General features: G+C 41.2%; 4 protein-coding genes across 4 annotated transcripts; 3 read left to right on the forward strand and 1 right to left on the reverse strand.

Annotated features, from left to right (window-relative positions):
- Nucleotides 1-860: 860 nt before the first annotated feature.
- Nucleotides 861-2840, reverse strand: LOC148846866 (uncharacterized). Its single transcript, XM_088950587.1, has one exon. It carries the CDS (start codon nucleotides 2131-2133, stop codon nucleotides 1066-1068), a length of 1068 nt encoding a protein of 355 aa, XP_088806713.1. The 5' UTR covers nucleotides 2134-2840; the 3' UTR covers nucleotides 861-1065.
- A 2416-nt stretch (nucleotides 2841-5256) lies between these two features.
- On the forward strand, nucleotides 5257-7859 carry LOC148846867 (uncharacterized). The gene is made up of 2 exons (XM_088948817.1): nucleotides 5257-6511; nucleotides 6758-7859. The coding sequence occupies exons 1-2, from the start codon at nucleotides 5798-5800 to the stop codon at nucleotides 7595-7597; spliced, it is 1554 nt and encodes a 517-aa protein (XP_088804943.1). The 5' UTR covers nucleotides 5257-5797; the 3' UTR covers nucleotides 7598-7859.
- Nucleotides 7860-9044: 1185 nt separating this feature from the next.
- LOC148846868 (ankyrin repeat-containing protein BDA1-like) lies at nucleotides 9045-11265 on the forward strand. The gene is made up of 2 exons (XM_088948977.1): nucleotides 9045-9768; nucleotides 10013-11265. Exons 1-2 carry the CDS (start codon nucleotides 9181-9183, stop codon nucleotides 10865-10867), a joined length of 1443 nt encoding a protein of 480 aa, XP_088805103.1. The 5' UTR covers nucleotides 9045-9180; the 3' UTR covers nucleotides 10868-11265.
- Nucleotides 11266-15374: 4109 nt separating this feature from the next.
- LOC148846869 (17.1 kDa class II heat shock protein-like) lies at nucleotides 15375-16195 on the forward strand. Its single transcript, XM_088950626.1, has one exon. The coding sequence runs from the start codon at nucleotides 15468-15470 to the stop codon at nucleotides 15936-15938; it is 471 nt and encodes a 156-aa protein (XP_088806752.1). The 5' UTR covers nucleotides 15375-15467; the 3' UTR covers nucleotides 15939-16195.
- The last annotated feature ends 188 nt before the right edge of the window (nucleotides 16196-16383 follow it).

A 16383-nucleotide genomic window follows, 5' to 3' on the forward strand; every position in this document is an offset into this window, starting at 1 on the left:
TTCAGCTTACGTTCCTCTGTCTTTAATCTCCCCATTAATGTCTGTCTGGGGTCCGAGTGTCTGACTCCCACTACTACTGCATTATCCAAGGTTACTAATTAATTTTCTTTTTAAAGGTTTATCATTATCTAAGCATTTATTGTAACAATTAACAATATTTTTAATAATCTAGTAATCTACCCTCCAACGGAATTTGCTGAAATGAAATCCAGGGGGCATCAATCTTAGACTTGAGGCTAGCCACTTAACCCATCATCATCAATGGGGGGCATGCCGGGCTCCATGCTCTCCATGATAGAAACTCTGGTTTCTACAACCGATACCATTAACCAAGTTCACTGTTCGCTTGCTTCTTTTATCGAGCAAGAAACAAGATACAACCTACTAATCTCCAAACCCCAATTATTAATGCACATAACTAAAGTGAACCGAGCAAACACACAGACGATTGATCAATGTATTTTCCATAATAAACTAATTATTAATGGCGGGATTTATTGTTTGGATCAATAAAAACAGAGTAGAAGATGAGAGATATTCAATTCTTCAATTACACAGGCATATATAATACAGGTACAACAAGAGGGAATGGACGCCTACGAGGATCATCCATTTGGTTTTGGAGCCATAACCACTTTGGAAAATTTTCCAAGACATAATTGAATAGATCAATAGGAGAGTAACGAGGCCCAGGTGGTTGGAAAAACCAAGCAACTTCATAAAACCCTAAAATCAGTTCTGACTGAACTGAAGTTTTCTTTTATCCCCCACCATCCACATTCCACCGTCACTGTGAAACAAACTTTTCCTCCTCCCTACTACATATCTGAAAAGAAAGAGATATAGAAGTGAACAAGAAGTTGCGAAGACAGTTACATGGAGATATCCTGCATTAACTTCGCTTACATTAATCAGGCCTCTGGGCAGGCAGACAAAGAAAACCAACAGAGCCACATAAACAAAATGAAAAAAAAAAAAAAACATTAGACGAGGAAAAAGGTAATAAAAGAAGAAAAACAAAATATAACATTTCCTTCTTTTTTTTCTTTTCTTTGGTTCGATTGATCATGTCAGGTTTTCTTGATTCTTGGCTGAAAGCCGTTTAAGAAATTCGTAAGTGGTGATCATGGTGGTTGCAGACATGGACATGGAAGCCCACCTTGGGCCTAATCCCCTGTAACAGGCAGTCCATCCACCTTCTTTAACCAAATTCCTTATCGTCTGTCCAACCGTGAGGGGTCGGCGGCAACCGTTCTCCTCTGCATCCAAGACCTGTAGTCTCGTCTTGATGGTATCAAGAGGCATTGTGATTAACGCAGAGACGCCGCCTGCCATGGCTGCGCTTACCCCCTGAACTGCCACCACTGTCTTCGTATCAGGCCGGAAGATGCCACCGTTGCCGCTGCCCATACCCTCTCTATTCTCCTCGTCTTTTTTATAGAAATAGCAACCAATTCCACCCCAGATGAGTCTCTGAGCAACGGAATACGATGCCCACCAGACGGCATTCGAGGGTGCGTAGGTTAATATCGATATCCCGAATCCCCTGTACAGGCCTCGGAGCCCGTCGGCTGTCAGAATTTTCCGAAACGCATCAATTCCACCCCGGTATTTACAAGATGATACATTGGGATTGCTGGGATTGCCGCTGACGCTGCTGCTGCTCTGAACCATGAGTCTTTGGCTCACGACATCGATCGGGGTCCAAACGAGCTGTGCCGCCATGGCTGCACTGAGGCCTGCGGCAGCGTTGGCAATTGCTGCGGCTGTTGGCTCCGGAAATCCCAAACGGACGGTGGCGGTTCCAACGTTGCTCTTCGTGACCTCAAGCGCTGTCATGTAGAGAGCCCGAGCAGGGATTGTGCCCATCAGCGATGTGCCGAAGCCCCTATACAGGCCTCGGAAACCTTCGTGGCGCAGGATGGAGAAGGCTATTCTGATACAAGGAATCTGTGTTTGCGAGACCTGTTGCCGAGTCTTGAGCACCACAACAGGGTACAGTGCGCCCGAGACGCCGGAAAAGAGAGCGGCGCCCAAAAAGAAGAATTTGGATTTGTCTAGCATTTGCCAATCGATATCTGCCGGAAGATGAATCTCCGGTGCCGAATCTTCACCGGCAGTGCTCAAACTCATCTTCGCCACTTTCGAGATCCAAAATAAGACCAATAATAGATGAAATATTGAATGAATTCCCCTTCTCTTGTCTTCTCTCTTCCCTTCCAATCCAATCCACTCAAAATCTAAAACCCTAACTATACAAACTGAGAAAAAGAAAATCACAAAAAAAAAGTAATAATAAAGGCAAATCCCCAACTGTACAATGACCAGAGAGCCCGTAGTATAATACAGACTTATAAATTCAGGGAAATTAAAACACTTGTTATAATACAGAATATTGAAATTACAAATATAAATTTTTTCCTTTTCCTAAACCAGATTTTGGATCGGACGTGGCTTACAACAAATGGATCGACCATTTCTCGCAAACAAACTCAGGTTCGACGATGTCCCTTACCGAAGAACCGGATTCGATCCTTACCCCATCCATCTCCAATCGCCGACAGGAAAAAATCCGCCGGAGAGAGCAGATCTTGCCGGGATATCTAGGGATTCATTCATCAGAAAAATATAAATCAGAGCAAAATAGAAATTTATTATTAACAGTAGATGGATTTAGAAATGATAGAGGGAGGGAGGGAGGGAGGGAGGGGAAGAGGGTCGATGCGGCTTCGCGAAAAGCGAAGGAGTTTATGGCCACCGGATTCGACAGCGTCAACTAAAATTGGGGCGAAGAGCCATAAGGCTAGGGATTTTGAGGGAGAAGTTTTTGCGATCCTCGATGATTCCAACACGTGTCCTTATCTTATTCGTCATCTCTTTAGGGTTTAGCGAGGCGGTGATCGAAAGTGAAATATTGACACGTAGGCCAAGTGTCAGTCCTATCCACTATAATGCGGGCGATGGATGTCCGTACGCTGCTCCCGCTGGACTCCGGACGGGACCAACCAATGGACGAGTCCGGATTTCCTCCCATAAGCAGCTAAACCTCAGCATTATTCACCGAATTCTACCGTACATCGGGAATATCTCTCGTACATGCGTGTATGGGAAACAGGGGGATGTGGAGGAGATGTTCCCAATATATGCGGCCGATGCTAATACTTTAAGAATGCATACAGAGTTTTTGGTTTTTTGCTTACAGGAGATCTCCATCTCGTCTCTCCAATAGACCCACCGGCACAGCATGAGCTTGGCCAATACGCAGGGCCCAGCCCAATACTAGGTGATTTTAAAATATTAATGGATCTCAGGCCTGCGTTGTGGGGCTCAAATATAATCTGCACGTTGAAGGCCCAAGATTGAGAATCCAAGAGAGGAAGGATGATAAATAACATTATTTGAGTTGAGAGCAAATTTATAACAAAATTTACGAGGATATAATTAGTTATTTAGGCTTAGTATGGAAAGAGTATAAATACAGTACAAAGTAGGGGCAGGTTGGGCCGGGATAGTTGGGTTGAGGTTAACCCTAAGTTATAAACCCCCAACCCAAATCCTAACCCAACCCAACCTATTCAACCTGAACCCTGACCCTAACAAATTTCTACAACCCTAGCCTAACTCAATCCAATTTAATCCAAAGTCAACTTCGGGATGAGTCCAACCCAACCTTCTTCTCATCCCTTAAAATTTTGTAGAACTTCTTAATCTTAGATTTTAATTCAACTTTCATTACATATATAAATTCTATGCTTTTTTAGTATTTATTTGTTGATGTTTTTATCATGGTTTTTCGAACCGTCGTTGACCTAGATGGTCAAACCATTTGGCTCAAAAACCATCTAGACAACCAGTTTAGTTTTACCCCAAACCCAGTCCCTGGAAAAAACCGTTGAATCGGTCAATGACCCGTTAACCCAGGCAATTGAACCATCAACCCGTTCAACAGTTTTTGGCTGTTTTTAGATTTTTTTTTATTTTATTTTTATTTATTTTGTCAGAATGGGTTGTCCGTTCAAAACGAAGGGTCGAACCATTGACCCAGAAACCGGTGGCTAGAACATTTCCGGTTTCAAGTTGTTTTTTAAAACATTGGTTTTTATTGGTTCTTTAAATACAAAATTCAGAAAAAAAAAAGTGTATGAAATGACTATAGTTTATTATGATGACTTATAATAGATCTTTTATGGATAGCAAGATATGGGTGGCAAGCAACAGAGATGAGATAAAAAATAAAATATTTAAAAAACATAAAATATGTTATCAATGTTTTAGTATTTCTAATTAGGACTAGTAATTATCTTAAACAAAGCCTTATGTTTTATATTGATAAACCTGTATGTATTACACTCCTTCCAAACTGAGTCTTAATAATTTAGAAAAGCTTGATTACTTAATAGCATACAATATACAGTATCAACTATGAAGGCCATTTTTAGTTTAGTTTATTAATGCTACAGAATTTCCAAATTACAATCCAATTTAATTTCAAATTCAATAAAAAAAATAAAAAAACTAAGGAATAAGATTTAGTTCAAATATAAATAAAATATTGATCTGGGCATGAACCAATTTGCAACTATGTAAGGGATGCACTTGGGTGGATTGCAGAGATCATGGAGTGGGCTTAGTGTTAAGTATAGGAGGTTAACCTAGACTCAGGTCAGACTTGTGTTCGGCTAGACCCATGGGCTGTGACGTCTTAGGCCCCAATCTTAAACCAAGACCAATCTTAGATCAAAGCCCAGGGTTGCAATTACGGCAAGCCTAACTTAAGCCTGACCCAACTCAACCCAAGCATTTGCATGGGTCAGACTTCAACTCTCAGGCTGTTGGTTGGGCTTGGGTTATCGCGCTCCACCAAAACTTGGATAAGATTTGGAAATGTTATCTATTCAGAAAAAAAAAAGGGAGGAGAGTCGATCAATGGGATTGTGTTTTGAAATCATCCACAGATGGTTTCAGAAACACGCCACACCATTAAAAGAACACCTAATGGGTTTGGTGTATATTCAGAGCCAAACAATCCACTGAATATCCATACTACCTAACACCCCGAAAATGGATTGTTAATTATAAAATAAATATCTCCTCAATTAAATAAGAAAACCTACCCAGAATTCCCACAAGAATGGTGGGTTTGAAACAAAATACATTGATGTGGTTGCCCCATATTAACTTGTTCACCCAAATTTCCCCCATGAATTGGTGGGTAGTAATCTGCACTTATAATAATCAGCTTTTCTGAGAACAAATGGACTCTTGTACCAGCAAAGCTTCCAATAAAGAAGGTGATGTCTACAAGCAACTTAAGTTACATGCGGGATAATGTCTTGAAGGGCTGAACCTTCTCAGATTCTTTCTTTCCTGAACCAACAATAAGACAGTGGTAATGCTTTGTCTCCTCAACTGTAATGCCAGTTTCTTCAGATGGAGTCGATCAGTTTTTTCTTTCTTACATTATGTCTCCTTTTGGGGTAAGCATGCTTGAATCAAACCAGTAACCTCAAGATTGCACGATATCGCCATGTAGATGTAGTTGATCTCATGGTAGAAAGAGAAATGAAAACCAAGCTGACATAACTTCTCTTATTGTTTCACCACATGGCCGGACAGTAAGAGCCCTGCACACTTTAGTATAGTTCCCCTGAAACTCCACAAGTTGACTCTCGAATGGCGCTAATGGAAGCAAATATAAGAAAAGAGTCTAGTGGGGCCCCGGTTCGGCTCTGCTTGACGCTGATGGCGAGTTGCGACGACTTGACTGAACCCAGGCAGCTATACCATAACGGAGGATATGGACCATCTGTTACAGAAAATATCGTCGAATTCCAACTCCAAAAAATCGGTGTATCGACCAGGGAAGATGAGAGGTAGGAGAAGAGATGAGATGAAATTGTTGAAGTTGTTGGACGCTGAGAGAGAGGAAGAGAGAGAGAACATGGAGTCAAGGATTCATGAAGCCGCCCTGAAGGGGAGCGTTGCTTGCTTGCTGGAATTACTTGAAGAAGATCCACTCATCCTCGATAGGACTATTGATACGGATGCTCGCATGTCGGAGACACCTCTGCACGTCGCGGCGATGCTGGGCCATGTCGATCTCGCCAGAGAACTTCTGACACGAAAACCCCAACTTGCCAGCGGGCTGAACGCCAAAGGGTCTTCACCTCTTCACTTGGCATCCGCCAAAGGGTACCTCCAAATAGTTAGAGATCTGATATCCATCTCTCCGGAAAATTGTCTCGCCCGGGATCAAGGTGGCAGAACCCCTCTTCACCTAGCAGCAATGAAAGGCCGAGTTGCAGTCCTGGACGAGTTAATCCGGGCCAAACCAGAAGCGAGTCGAGTGCCCCTGACGGGTCGAGGGGAGACAGTTCTACACCTATGCGTGAAGCACAACCGATTGGAGGCGTTAAAGCTATTGCTGGAGAAAGATGACGAGTCAGTAAACTGGAAGGATGAGGATGGCAACACCATCCTTCATCTCGCCGTGGTCAAGAAGAGCATCCGGGTATATCTTATTCCATTTCTATCAGAAGCTTCAGCAATCTGAATCTTTTTCTTTTTTTGGTATTCCAGCAACCTGAATCATGGAGTTTAGTATATCTTGACGGGCAGCAGCTAATGGAGGATGAATTTATTATCTTTTTTTTTTTTTTGTTAGGAAAAGCAAACCCATGAAATTATTATGCAGCTTTTTGATGAATTTATGCTGCTTAATTAATCCAGATAATGTGAACATTAATTGATTGTGCAGACCATAAGATTTCTGCTCGCTAATACCAGAGTAGAAGTAAACTCTCTGAATGCGAACGGCTGCACGGCCTTGGATGTTTTAGCGAAAGGCCCGGGAGATGCAAAAGACACCACCATCTACCAGATGCTTGAAGGCACCGGGGCTCTGAGAGCCAAGGATATACCTCGGGCGGCAGCAGGCGATGAGATTCCTACAGCTGAAACTTCATCGATCAATAAGCAGGTTAAGAAGCCTAAGCCTGAGAAGAAGCGGCAAACGGATTGGCTGGGCAGGAAGAAAAGTGCACTGATGGTGGTGGCGTCGCTCATAGCAACGGTGGCCTTCCAGGGCGTAATTGCGCCACCGGGCGGCGTTTGGCAAGACGATCTCACAACCGATTCGAACGGCAATCCCGTAGAAAAGCCTCACTTCGCGGGGACATCTGTATTGGCCTACAACATTCCGATCGCCTACGGTCAGTACATAATCTTCAATACGCTCGGATTCCTTGCATCCCTGAGCATAATCTTGGTGCTGGTGAGCGGGCTGCCTCTGAAACGACGGAGATGGATGTGGGCTCTAATGGTTATCATGTGGCTTGCCGTGTCGTCGCTGGTTCTGACGTACTTCATCTCGCTGCTGCACATGACGCCGGACAGTGTGAAGGGTGTTCTGTATTATGTAACCAAAATTTCGGTGCTGGCGTGGTTGGGATTGATGGGTGTTGTCTTACTGGCCAATTTTATTCGCGTCAAGTTATGGTTGGCGAGGAAGTATGGGGTGGTGAAGGAAACACAGATGAATAAGCCTGCAGTCCCTAAGGACCCAAACCATGACTATGATTCTGGTGATGATTTTTGAAATATGGGTAATGCATTTCAGAAAATTCTTCGAAATCCATTTCAACTTTGTAAAGATGGCAGTACCTATTTGGTGATATTATCGAGTAAAGAGCACAGAGCTTTGCTGTTTTTGTGTGTTTGTTTGTTAATTTGGTTGCAGAGGTTGTAGCAGAAAGTGATTCATTGTTCTTTGATGTATAGAATATATGGAATGGTATATTTCAGACCAGACTATTTATTTTGAGAAGAAAAAGAAGAAAAATTATTTGGGTTTGAATTTATATGCCCTTGCCTTCAAAAAAAAAGTTTCAAATTTGAAAGAAAATAAATGACCAAATTACTTACATTTGTAAGGGATGCTAGAAATTTGTATTACCCACTTGTCCTTGGCCAAATTTCAGCCCAATTGTCCTCTACTTTGTGGCCAAAATAGGTTTTTGTTTTCCTATCAAGATTAATCTCAAAGGGGATTAAAGCAATTCGCAGGAGAGCGACATGGACAAGGGCACCGTGATGATAAGGTATTCAAACGATACCTAACTAGTCAAAATAACCAATTAACTATAGATTTTTTTATTAAAAGAGGGGACCCTTCCTTTTTTTCTGATGAAGAGTCCCTTTGTTAATTATCAGGATTCGCTGCATCATTTTTTGTAGATGAGGAGAAACTAAGCACTTTTCCTCATTATTACTCTATTACTAATTTCAAAAGCAAGAACTATGCAATTTCAAATTCAATGGTGCTGAAAGTAGACCATTGCCTTCTAGAATGGAGAAAGTCCAACAAACTACTTGAAATAAAATAAAATAAAAGAATAATATGAATATTTTTTACGGTCATGTGATGCAATGTTTTGAAATTCAGCATGGATTATTAATTGAAAATAGGCCTGAATTTGGGCTAAAAAGTACATGAAAATTTAAGAAAAAGCATTAATTTAAAATATGAATTTACTATTAATTAACTAAAGTATGCAGTTTTTATGGATTCACCGTATAATTTTTTATTATTTATAATGCGATTATTCCATCTCAAACTGGTTCAGACTTGGAACCATCGAAGAGAAGCAAATGGAGGGTTGGCTCGTTGATATGTTAGCTGGTTTGTTCCAGGGTTGACGCGATATCAAATCCGGCAGTAAACACTTTGGGGAAAAAGGGGTAAGGGGGAAGTTATTAACGGTGAGTCGGTGAATGCACCGAATACTAAAAAAAGGACTGGCCTAGAAATTATTTTTATTCTCCTTCATTTGACCAATGGATGAAATGTATACCAAGAAGGAAAGAAGCTTAATTTGACACATGCGTTGGGCACGCGACGCCATTAAATTGTAGAATTAGTTCATCCTTCAATTAACCCTCCATCAGTCGTCCCCAAAATTCCTACTTTCAGACAGATGCAGCAAGTGAGCAGTCGTCATCAGCCTTTAGACCCTTAATTTAACATTTTGATCTTACCTCTACCGAAGAATTTGACCGTTCAATCCCTCCGCGTCAACTCAACAGTGAAGGTTGTTTTGTTCAAAATTCTTGAGTTGACTCTTCAAGAAATTGAGCACAAAGCCATGATGGGCAGCTGTGAGGTAAGAGAGAGAGAGAGAGATGAGGGGAATGGAGGAGAGCAGGCTTCATGAGGCCGCTCTGAAAGGCAGCGTCGAATCACTAAAGGAATTGTTGCAAGAAGATCCGCTCCTTCTCGATCGAGTCATCATCGACTGCCCCCCGGAGACACCTCTGCACGTGGCCGCAACGCTCGGCCACATCGATTTTGCCAAGGAAGTTGTGCGTCGAAAGCCCGAACTCGCCCGGGAAATCGACTCTGAAGGGCATTCGCCCCTTCACCTGGCATCCGCAAAAGGGCACCTCCAACTGGCAAGAGTTTTGTTATCTGTCGATCCCGACACATGCCTCTCCACCGATCAAGATGGCAGGACCCCACTTCATCTTGCAGCCATGAAAGGCCGAGTTGCAGTCCTCGACGACTTAATCGAGGTCAACCCCGAGGCCAGTCAAGTCCTGACGGATCGCGGAGAGACCGTTCTACACCTCTGCGTGAAACACAATCGTTTTGACGCGCTTAAGCTGTTGCTGAAGCGTGAGGAGCCAATACAGAAAGTCGAATTTCTGAACAGGAAAGATCATGACGGCAACACCATCCTTCATCTGGCCCTGGCGAAGAAGCAGATTGAGGTACCTCCCACGACTACGTATTTATATCTAATGATCTGAATCTGCCCCGTTATTATATTTTGACTCCCAAACCAGCCCAGCCCAGCCCAGCCAGGAGGTTTCTTGGATAACCCTTTAATTAATTCCCCTGAATACGAAATTATGAACAGACAAGCTTTGCTCTCAAAAGTCAAAACAGAACAGAGCTACCCCCTGCCTGCACCCAAACAACGGTCGGAACTAAATGTGGGTTTTTTCTTTGCAGACCATCAAATTTCTGCTAAACATCAATGGAATAAAAGTAAACACCTTCAACGCGAATGGATTTACTGCCTTAGATGTTCTGGTACAAAGCCAGGGAGATGCAAAAGACATGGAGATTGGAGAGTTACTTCGAGGCGCCGGAGGTTTGAGAGGAAAGGATATACAACCTTCCACAGAATACAATTGGCTTCCGGATAAAGTGGGAATATCGGCGGTGACACCCACACAGGAAAAGCAGGGAAGCAGTTCCAAGCAGAAGGATGAGAAGAAGCACAGGGATTGGCTGGGAAGGAAAAAGAGTGCTTTGATGGTGGTGGCATCACTGATTGCGACGGTGGCCTTCCAAGCAGGGGTTTCCCCACCAGGTGGTGTTTGGCAAGACGAGCTGGCGACGGATGCCAATGGCAATCCTGCGAAAAACCCACACCATGTGGGAAGGTCAGTAATGGCATACGAGAAGAAAAGAGAGTATGGGCAGTTCATGATCTTCAACACAATAGGCTTCTTGGCATCTCTGAGTATAATACTACTGCTGGTTAGTGGGCTACCATTAAAGCGACGGAGATGGATGTGGATTCAAATGGTGATAATGTGGATAGCAATCACGGCCATGGCGGTGACTTACTTCATTACTCTGGATGCCATGACGCCGGACCATGCCCGGCGCGTCCTCTTTCACGTCAACAGAATTTCGGTGCTGACATGGTTGGGATTGATGGGGTTTCTTTTCATAGTTCATGTGCTCAGAATGACGACATGGTCGATGGGGAAGGTTAAAGAAGTCAAAGAAAAGCGAAGGCATCCCAAGGGCAGGGAGTCTTTTAGTCGATTCGATAATACGCATGAATTTGTTTGAGAGACCATTTTGGTAAATTGCCAACCCAAATGGTCAAACTACTTCCGGTCCAGCCCGAGTCTAACGACATTATCAAAATGAAAATGAAGGATGGTTATTGTTTGATGTGGAAATTATATTTGTTACAATTACAATATGGTAGTATGTTGGTCATTGAGAAATTATCTTTATAGATAGATGGATAGTATAGGTGACAGCTGGATGGTTAGCCACAGTCCATTCACATAATTAAGTTTGGGTTTTCAAAAAAAAAAAAGACTGTTCATTATTTTTTACATTAAGACTGAGTCATACTATTCATTATTTCTTTTTCTTGATTTGAATGTAGAAAATTGTTCGTATTAAAGTGAATATATGAAAAAAAAAAGAAAGCAGATGGATCCAAATCCTTATCCAAACTAATGCTCTAGAATTGAAAATGGAAGAAGAAATAAGAATAGCAGGTACAGTGAGGTTTTCAAGTAAACAACGGATGCATAGTGCAGGAATGCCTAAAAAGACATGACCCAAGTTTCAATACTAAAGAAACTTGGATGACCAATCCGCCAAGTACCAACGATCAATCTTACATGGGAGAGATTCACAAATCACAATAGGATAGGGGTAATGGGAGGAGAGGATCTGGGTTAATAAATAAAATAAAATAGTAAAATAAAAAGGATAACTTATTGGAGCTGCCACAATAGGATAGGGGTTGAGGAATTGACTAAATGTTTTATGTGAATGTGGTAAATAAAAAAAATCAGATGATAAATTAAGAGTATTTTTGTCTTTTTATATTATTTTTCTCTTGTTTTTGTTCATATTTCGTAATAGAAATCTCCATCCTATTTAACTCTCTCTCACACTTGGTAAATCATAATCAATCCTCTCGGTTCTTTCATTACTGGCATTCAGCTAGTCGCCAAATTCATTCGTCATCATTTAATATTCAACTAATGGCCAAAATTAATGGGACGTTAAGAACCCAAATACCAAAAAGAAAGAAAAATTGAAAAAACTAAAGGACCCATTGGTATTGGTATGATGGTTAAAACTTGGGGACGGAAGTAAAACCAACTGTAGATTAGTCAAGATGATGATTCTTCACAACTGCCAGGGCATCATTTTCTGGTTTGTTTGAAAGCACAACCTCTGCTATTTTTGCTTTGCAACCAATTGAACCCCCAAGTGCTCCTACATAATGACTGCCAAACAAATTAGTTGTGATTTGCTTCTGCTTCACCGCCTGTGGTAGTATTTTTTCTTTGTTGTGAATCCAGACAGAACCCCTAACTCACTGTGACATCCAAGGAGTACATATTTTCAGAAAGAAAAAGTTTTGTCGGAAAATAATGGTATGCCTACAAAATTTGTCAATCGTGCTTCCTTTTGATTTAAGAGAAAAGGATGGGATTTGTTGCTCGTTGGACAATCATCTCGACGACTATGAATGCGAAAACGAGGTTCTTTTATGCTCGTTTGCATCGTATTTCTTGCTCTTTGTAAAAATTGTCATTTCCATTGTTTCGTTAATTATCAAATTCGATGGGGATGAACTGATTGAACGTAGGAGGGTCTTGAAACGTCGGAGGGACCGTCCAAGCCGGTGCCACCTCGTACCTCTTCCTCTTATTCTTCTTTCAAGAGAAATAGAGCTTTGGGCAGAGGCGGAGGTGGAGGAGGGCGGAGTCGTCAGAGGTTGCGGAGGCAGAAGCAATGGTGGGTGGCAGCGCTAATAAATGATTTGCAAGAAAAAAAAGATTAATAATGTTTTTGTCCTTGTTGTTGTTTTTAAAAAGTTAATATATTTTTTAAAATTTTTTAAAAATATTACTTTTATCGATATTAGAGGACAATAATTGTCTTTATCTATTATAATCCCAAAATAAAACCAGAGAGCATATTACATGAGAGAGGGATGTTAAACAAACATGAGACACAGGTCACATGTGGTGAGTAGGAAATCGGGACTCAGTTTTTAAGAGTTCAGTGTAATGGCATGTTTTGAAATTGGGGTACTAAAGTAAGGCTACCCCTAATTGTTACGCAAAGACCTTTATTTTTTTTTTTGTGGGAGGGGGTAAAGACCAAGACCACTAAGTAGCCATTCCTCTTCATTTATTTGGTTGATTCAAACATCAAATCTTTTCAAAACAAGTTAACTTATGCCTAGAAGCAATCATATAAAGTTTAATGCAAATACCTTATATCATAAATTTGTTCCTCAGAGACCTTACATTATGTTTCAGCTGCATTTCATGAATATATTTCATACTTGTATATTATTATTCATGGTGAAATGTTTTGAATTCACCATGGGATGTACTAAATTGTCACTTTGGTCTCCGAACTTTAAAACATGACAATCTAGTACCTGAACTTTCAAAACGCGACAATCTAGTACCAGTCGTTAATGGACTGTCAATCAACATGCAAAAAGATACAATTACCCTTGAATTTAGCAAAACATCGTCAAGCAAGTCATAAACCATGTCTCTTTTATATTTTAATTTTAAAATTGAACAAAATAATTCAAGTGACCAATCACCTTTGACTTGGTTTATGACTTGCTTTATTAATGAGAAAGATTAAAAGAATTAATAGAAAAGAGGAGAGAGAGTTAATAGCATAAATAGGGTCTGTTTGGTTCGTAGTTGGAATCAAATTCGGAATCGGAATCGAAATCCTCTGGAATCAGAATGGAATGGTTCATTCCTATAGTCTATTTGATTCAGACAATAATGAGAATGGGAATTAAAATCAATAGGAATGGCCATTCCCTCAAATGGGGGAATGCCATTCCAGCAGGAATGGGAATGAGATTCCGATTCCGCCCAACCAAACAGTTGGAATCGGAATAGTCCATTCTAATTCCGATTCCAAACCCCTATTCTCATGAACCAAACAGGGCTTTAATAAGAAAGGATTATTAAAATAATTAATGAAAAAGAGGAGAGAGAGAAGGAAAGAGTTAATAATGTATTAATGATTAGTGTTAAAAATCTTGAAGGTAATTGATCACTTGAATTATTTTGTTTAATTTTAAAATTATAAAATTCAAAAAACCCACAAAAAGGATAAATACCATAAATAAACCAGGAAGCACTTAAGGCTTCTGCTTGATAATAGTGCAGTAAGAAGAAGTTGTTGAGGAACCTTCATTTTAGGTCAGAATTTTTTAACTCCACCGTATAGGAGGATGAATCTTGACTGTAAATTGATGCCAAATTCACGGGCAGAATGTGGTTTATGGAGGAGGGACTACTAATAAACCATGGGGCTGCCATCCAGAATTATGCATTGGGTTGCATAGTACTTAACCCATTTTTCCATAGGTGTGCGTTGAATCCATGTGTGAAATCGTTGAGTGTATATTTCTTGAGAATTTTCTCTCTCTATCTTTCCTTGAAAAACTATTTTTTCCTCTACATTTAATTGGCTAGCTCTACATTTTTTTGGCTACATCATTTTATTGGCTCGATTTAGAATGGGACATAAAGAAGAGAAAGAGTTAATATTAAAAACTTTAAAAGTGATTGAAAAGATAAATATTAAAAAAAAAAAACAGATAAAAGACAAATGTCAAGAAGAAACCAGTTTGGCACGTTGCTATTCTTAGGCTCCATTTGGTTTGTGGGATGGGGGTGAGAAAAAAAGAATATTCTAAAAATATTCTCTTTTCTTATATTTGTTTTGAGGAAAAGAAGGGGATGGGATGAAAAAAAGTGGGATGCGAGAAGGAATTCACTAGTATGCTGACGTCGCTCTCATCATTTCTGGTTCGATGGTGACAGAGTGGTGGAGACATAAAACAAAGAAGAAAAAGAAGCAAAAGAAGAAGAAGAGAGAGAGAGAGAGAGAGAGAGAGAGAGAGAGGGACGCATAGATCTACCATCGTTGCAACTTGCAGCAGTGGTGACGAAACGGAACAAGAGAGAAAATGGGGGAAGAGGGGAAGAAGGAGAAGGGAGAAGAGTATCAGGAAAAGAGAGCAAGAGAGGGAAGCCGGAGATGGTTTTGATCCACCACTTCTCTTCCTTATCGCTGCTCTATTCGGTCAAGAGAAGGATGAGGGTGAATAGTGGATTCCTTCATAAACTTCTCCCCAATTTTACATTTTCCCATCTTATCCCATCCCAATAAAACCAAACAATAAAAATTTAATTTTTTACACTTTTCCATCCCATTCCCTCTTTTTCCATCTCACCCAAATATTTTCCCATCCCATCTCATCTTTTCCCATCCTACCCAAATCTTCCTATCAACCAAACGGAGCCTTAACGACAAAGACAATTACTAAGAAACAGAGAGAAATTCTTAGAACCTTCTATCCTTTTCTCGACTCTGGCAGACGAAGACGAAGAGGCAACAGTCAGAAACTTCTTTAAACCAAGCGTTACTCCCTCCAGAAACTTCCATTTTCATCCAGAAACATAGCATTGCTCCCTCCAGAAACTTCTCGTTCCGCTCACCCTCTCCTCTCGTCTCCTCCTATAAATTAACATCTCCCTCTGTCTATCCCATTGCAACACATCGCAGAAAAGTTAGACGAAAGCTACCTCCAAATACCTCCCGGTTTCTGATAAATTCTCCCGTCAATAAAGTAGAAGCGAAGGAAATGGATTTGAGGATTATGGATTTCGACAGCCCTCTGTTTTCGACTCTCCAGCACATGCTCGACGTGTCTGAGGAGGCTGACAAGTCGTTCAACGCTCCGACGAGGACCTATGTTCGCGACGCCAAGGCCATGGCTTCGACTCCGGTAGACGTGAAGGAATACCCCAACTTCTATGCGTTCATCGTCGACATGCCTGGGCTTAAATCCGGAGACATCAAGGTTCAAGTGGAGGATGGCAATGTGCTCCTCATCAGCGGAGAACGCAAGAGGGAGGAGGAGAAAGAAGGGGTCAAGTATGTCAGGATGGAGAGGAGGGTCGGAAAATTCATGAGGAAGTTCGTATTACCAGAAAATGCCAACACCGATGCCATTTCTGCTGTCTGTCAGGACGGCGTGCTCACTGTCACTGTTAACAAGCTGCCTCCGCCGGAGCCGAAGAAGTCCAAGACCATCGAAGTTAAAATTGCCTAGGTGTGCGAATGGAAGGAAGTCGTAGTTTCATCGTATAAGAGTAATGTTGGCCGAGGTCGTGGGATTGAGTATTTGGTTCAGTATCTTCATGGCTGTTTCGTTCTTACTATATTGGGTTGGGTATATGGTCTTCATCGGATTGCCACCTAGACGATGACACCCATAGCCCTGTAGTAGTCGTCTATGCGTATTAAGATTGATATATCTAGTTATCTACTAATGAGAAGTCTTTTTGCTTTTTTGGCAATCTCAACAAATGAGTCCAGTCGTTTTCTATTTTTGTTTTTCCCTAATTCGATTGCCTGAGAAACGAAAAAACTAGAGCAAATGTTGATTGTTGGCGACTGGCGAGTGCCAGCTGAATAAAGCCCGTGTCGATTGAAATGTAGCACCTGCTCATCAAGATTTGAACTCACTTTGATCGTTCCTTGTGGCACAAAACTAG

Source organism: Nelumbo lutea, chromosome 6 (genome assembly GCF_056320005.1).
Source record: "Nelumbo lutea isolate HS-2025 chromosome 6, American lotus-T2T, whole genome shotgun sequence".
Taxonomy (NCBI): Eukaryota; Viridiplantae; Streptophyta; class Magnoliopsida; order Proteales; family Nelumbonaceae; genus Nelumbo; species Nelumbo lutea.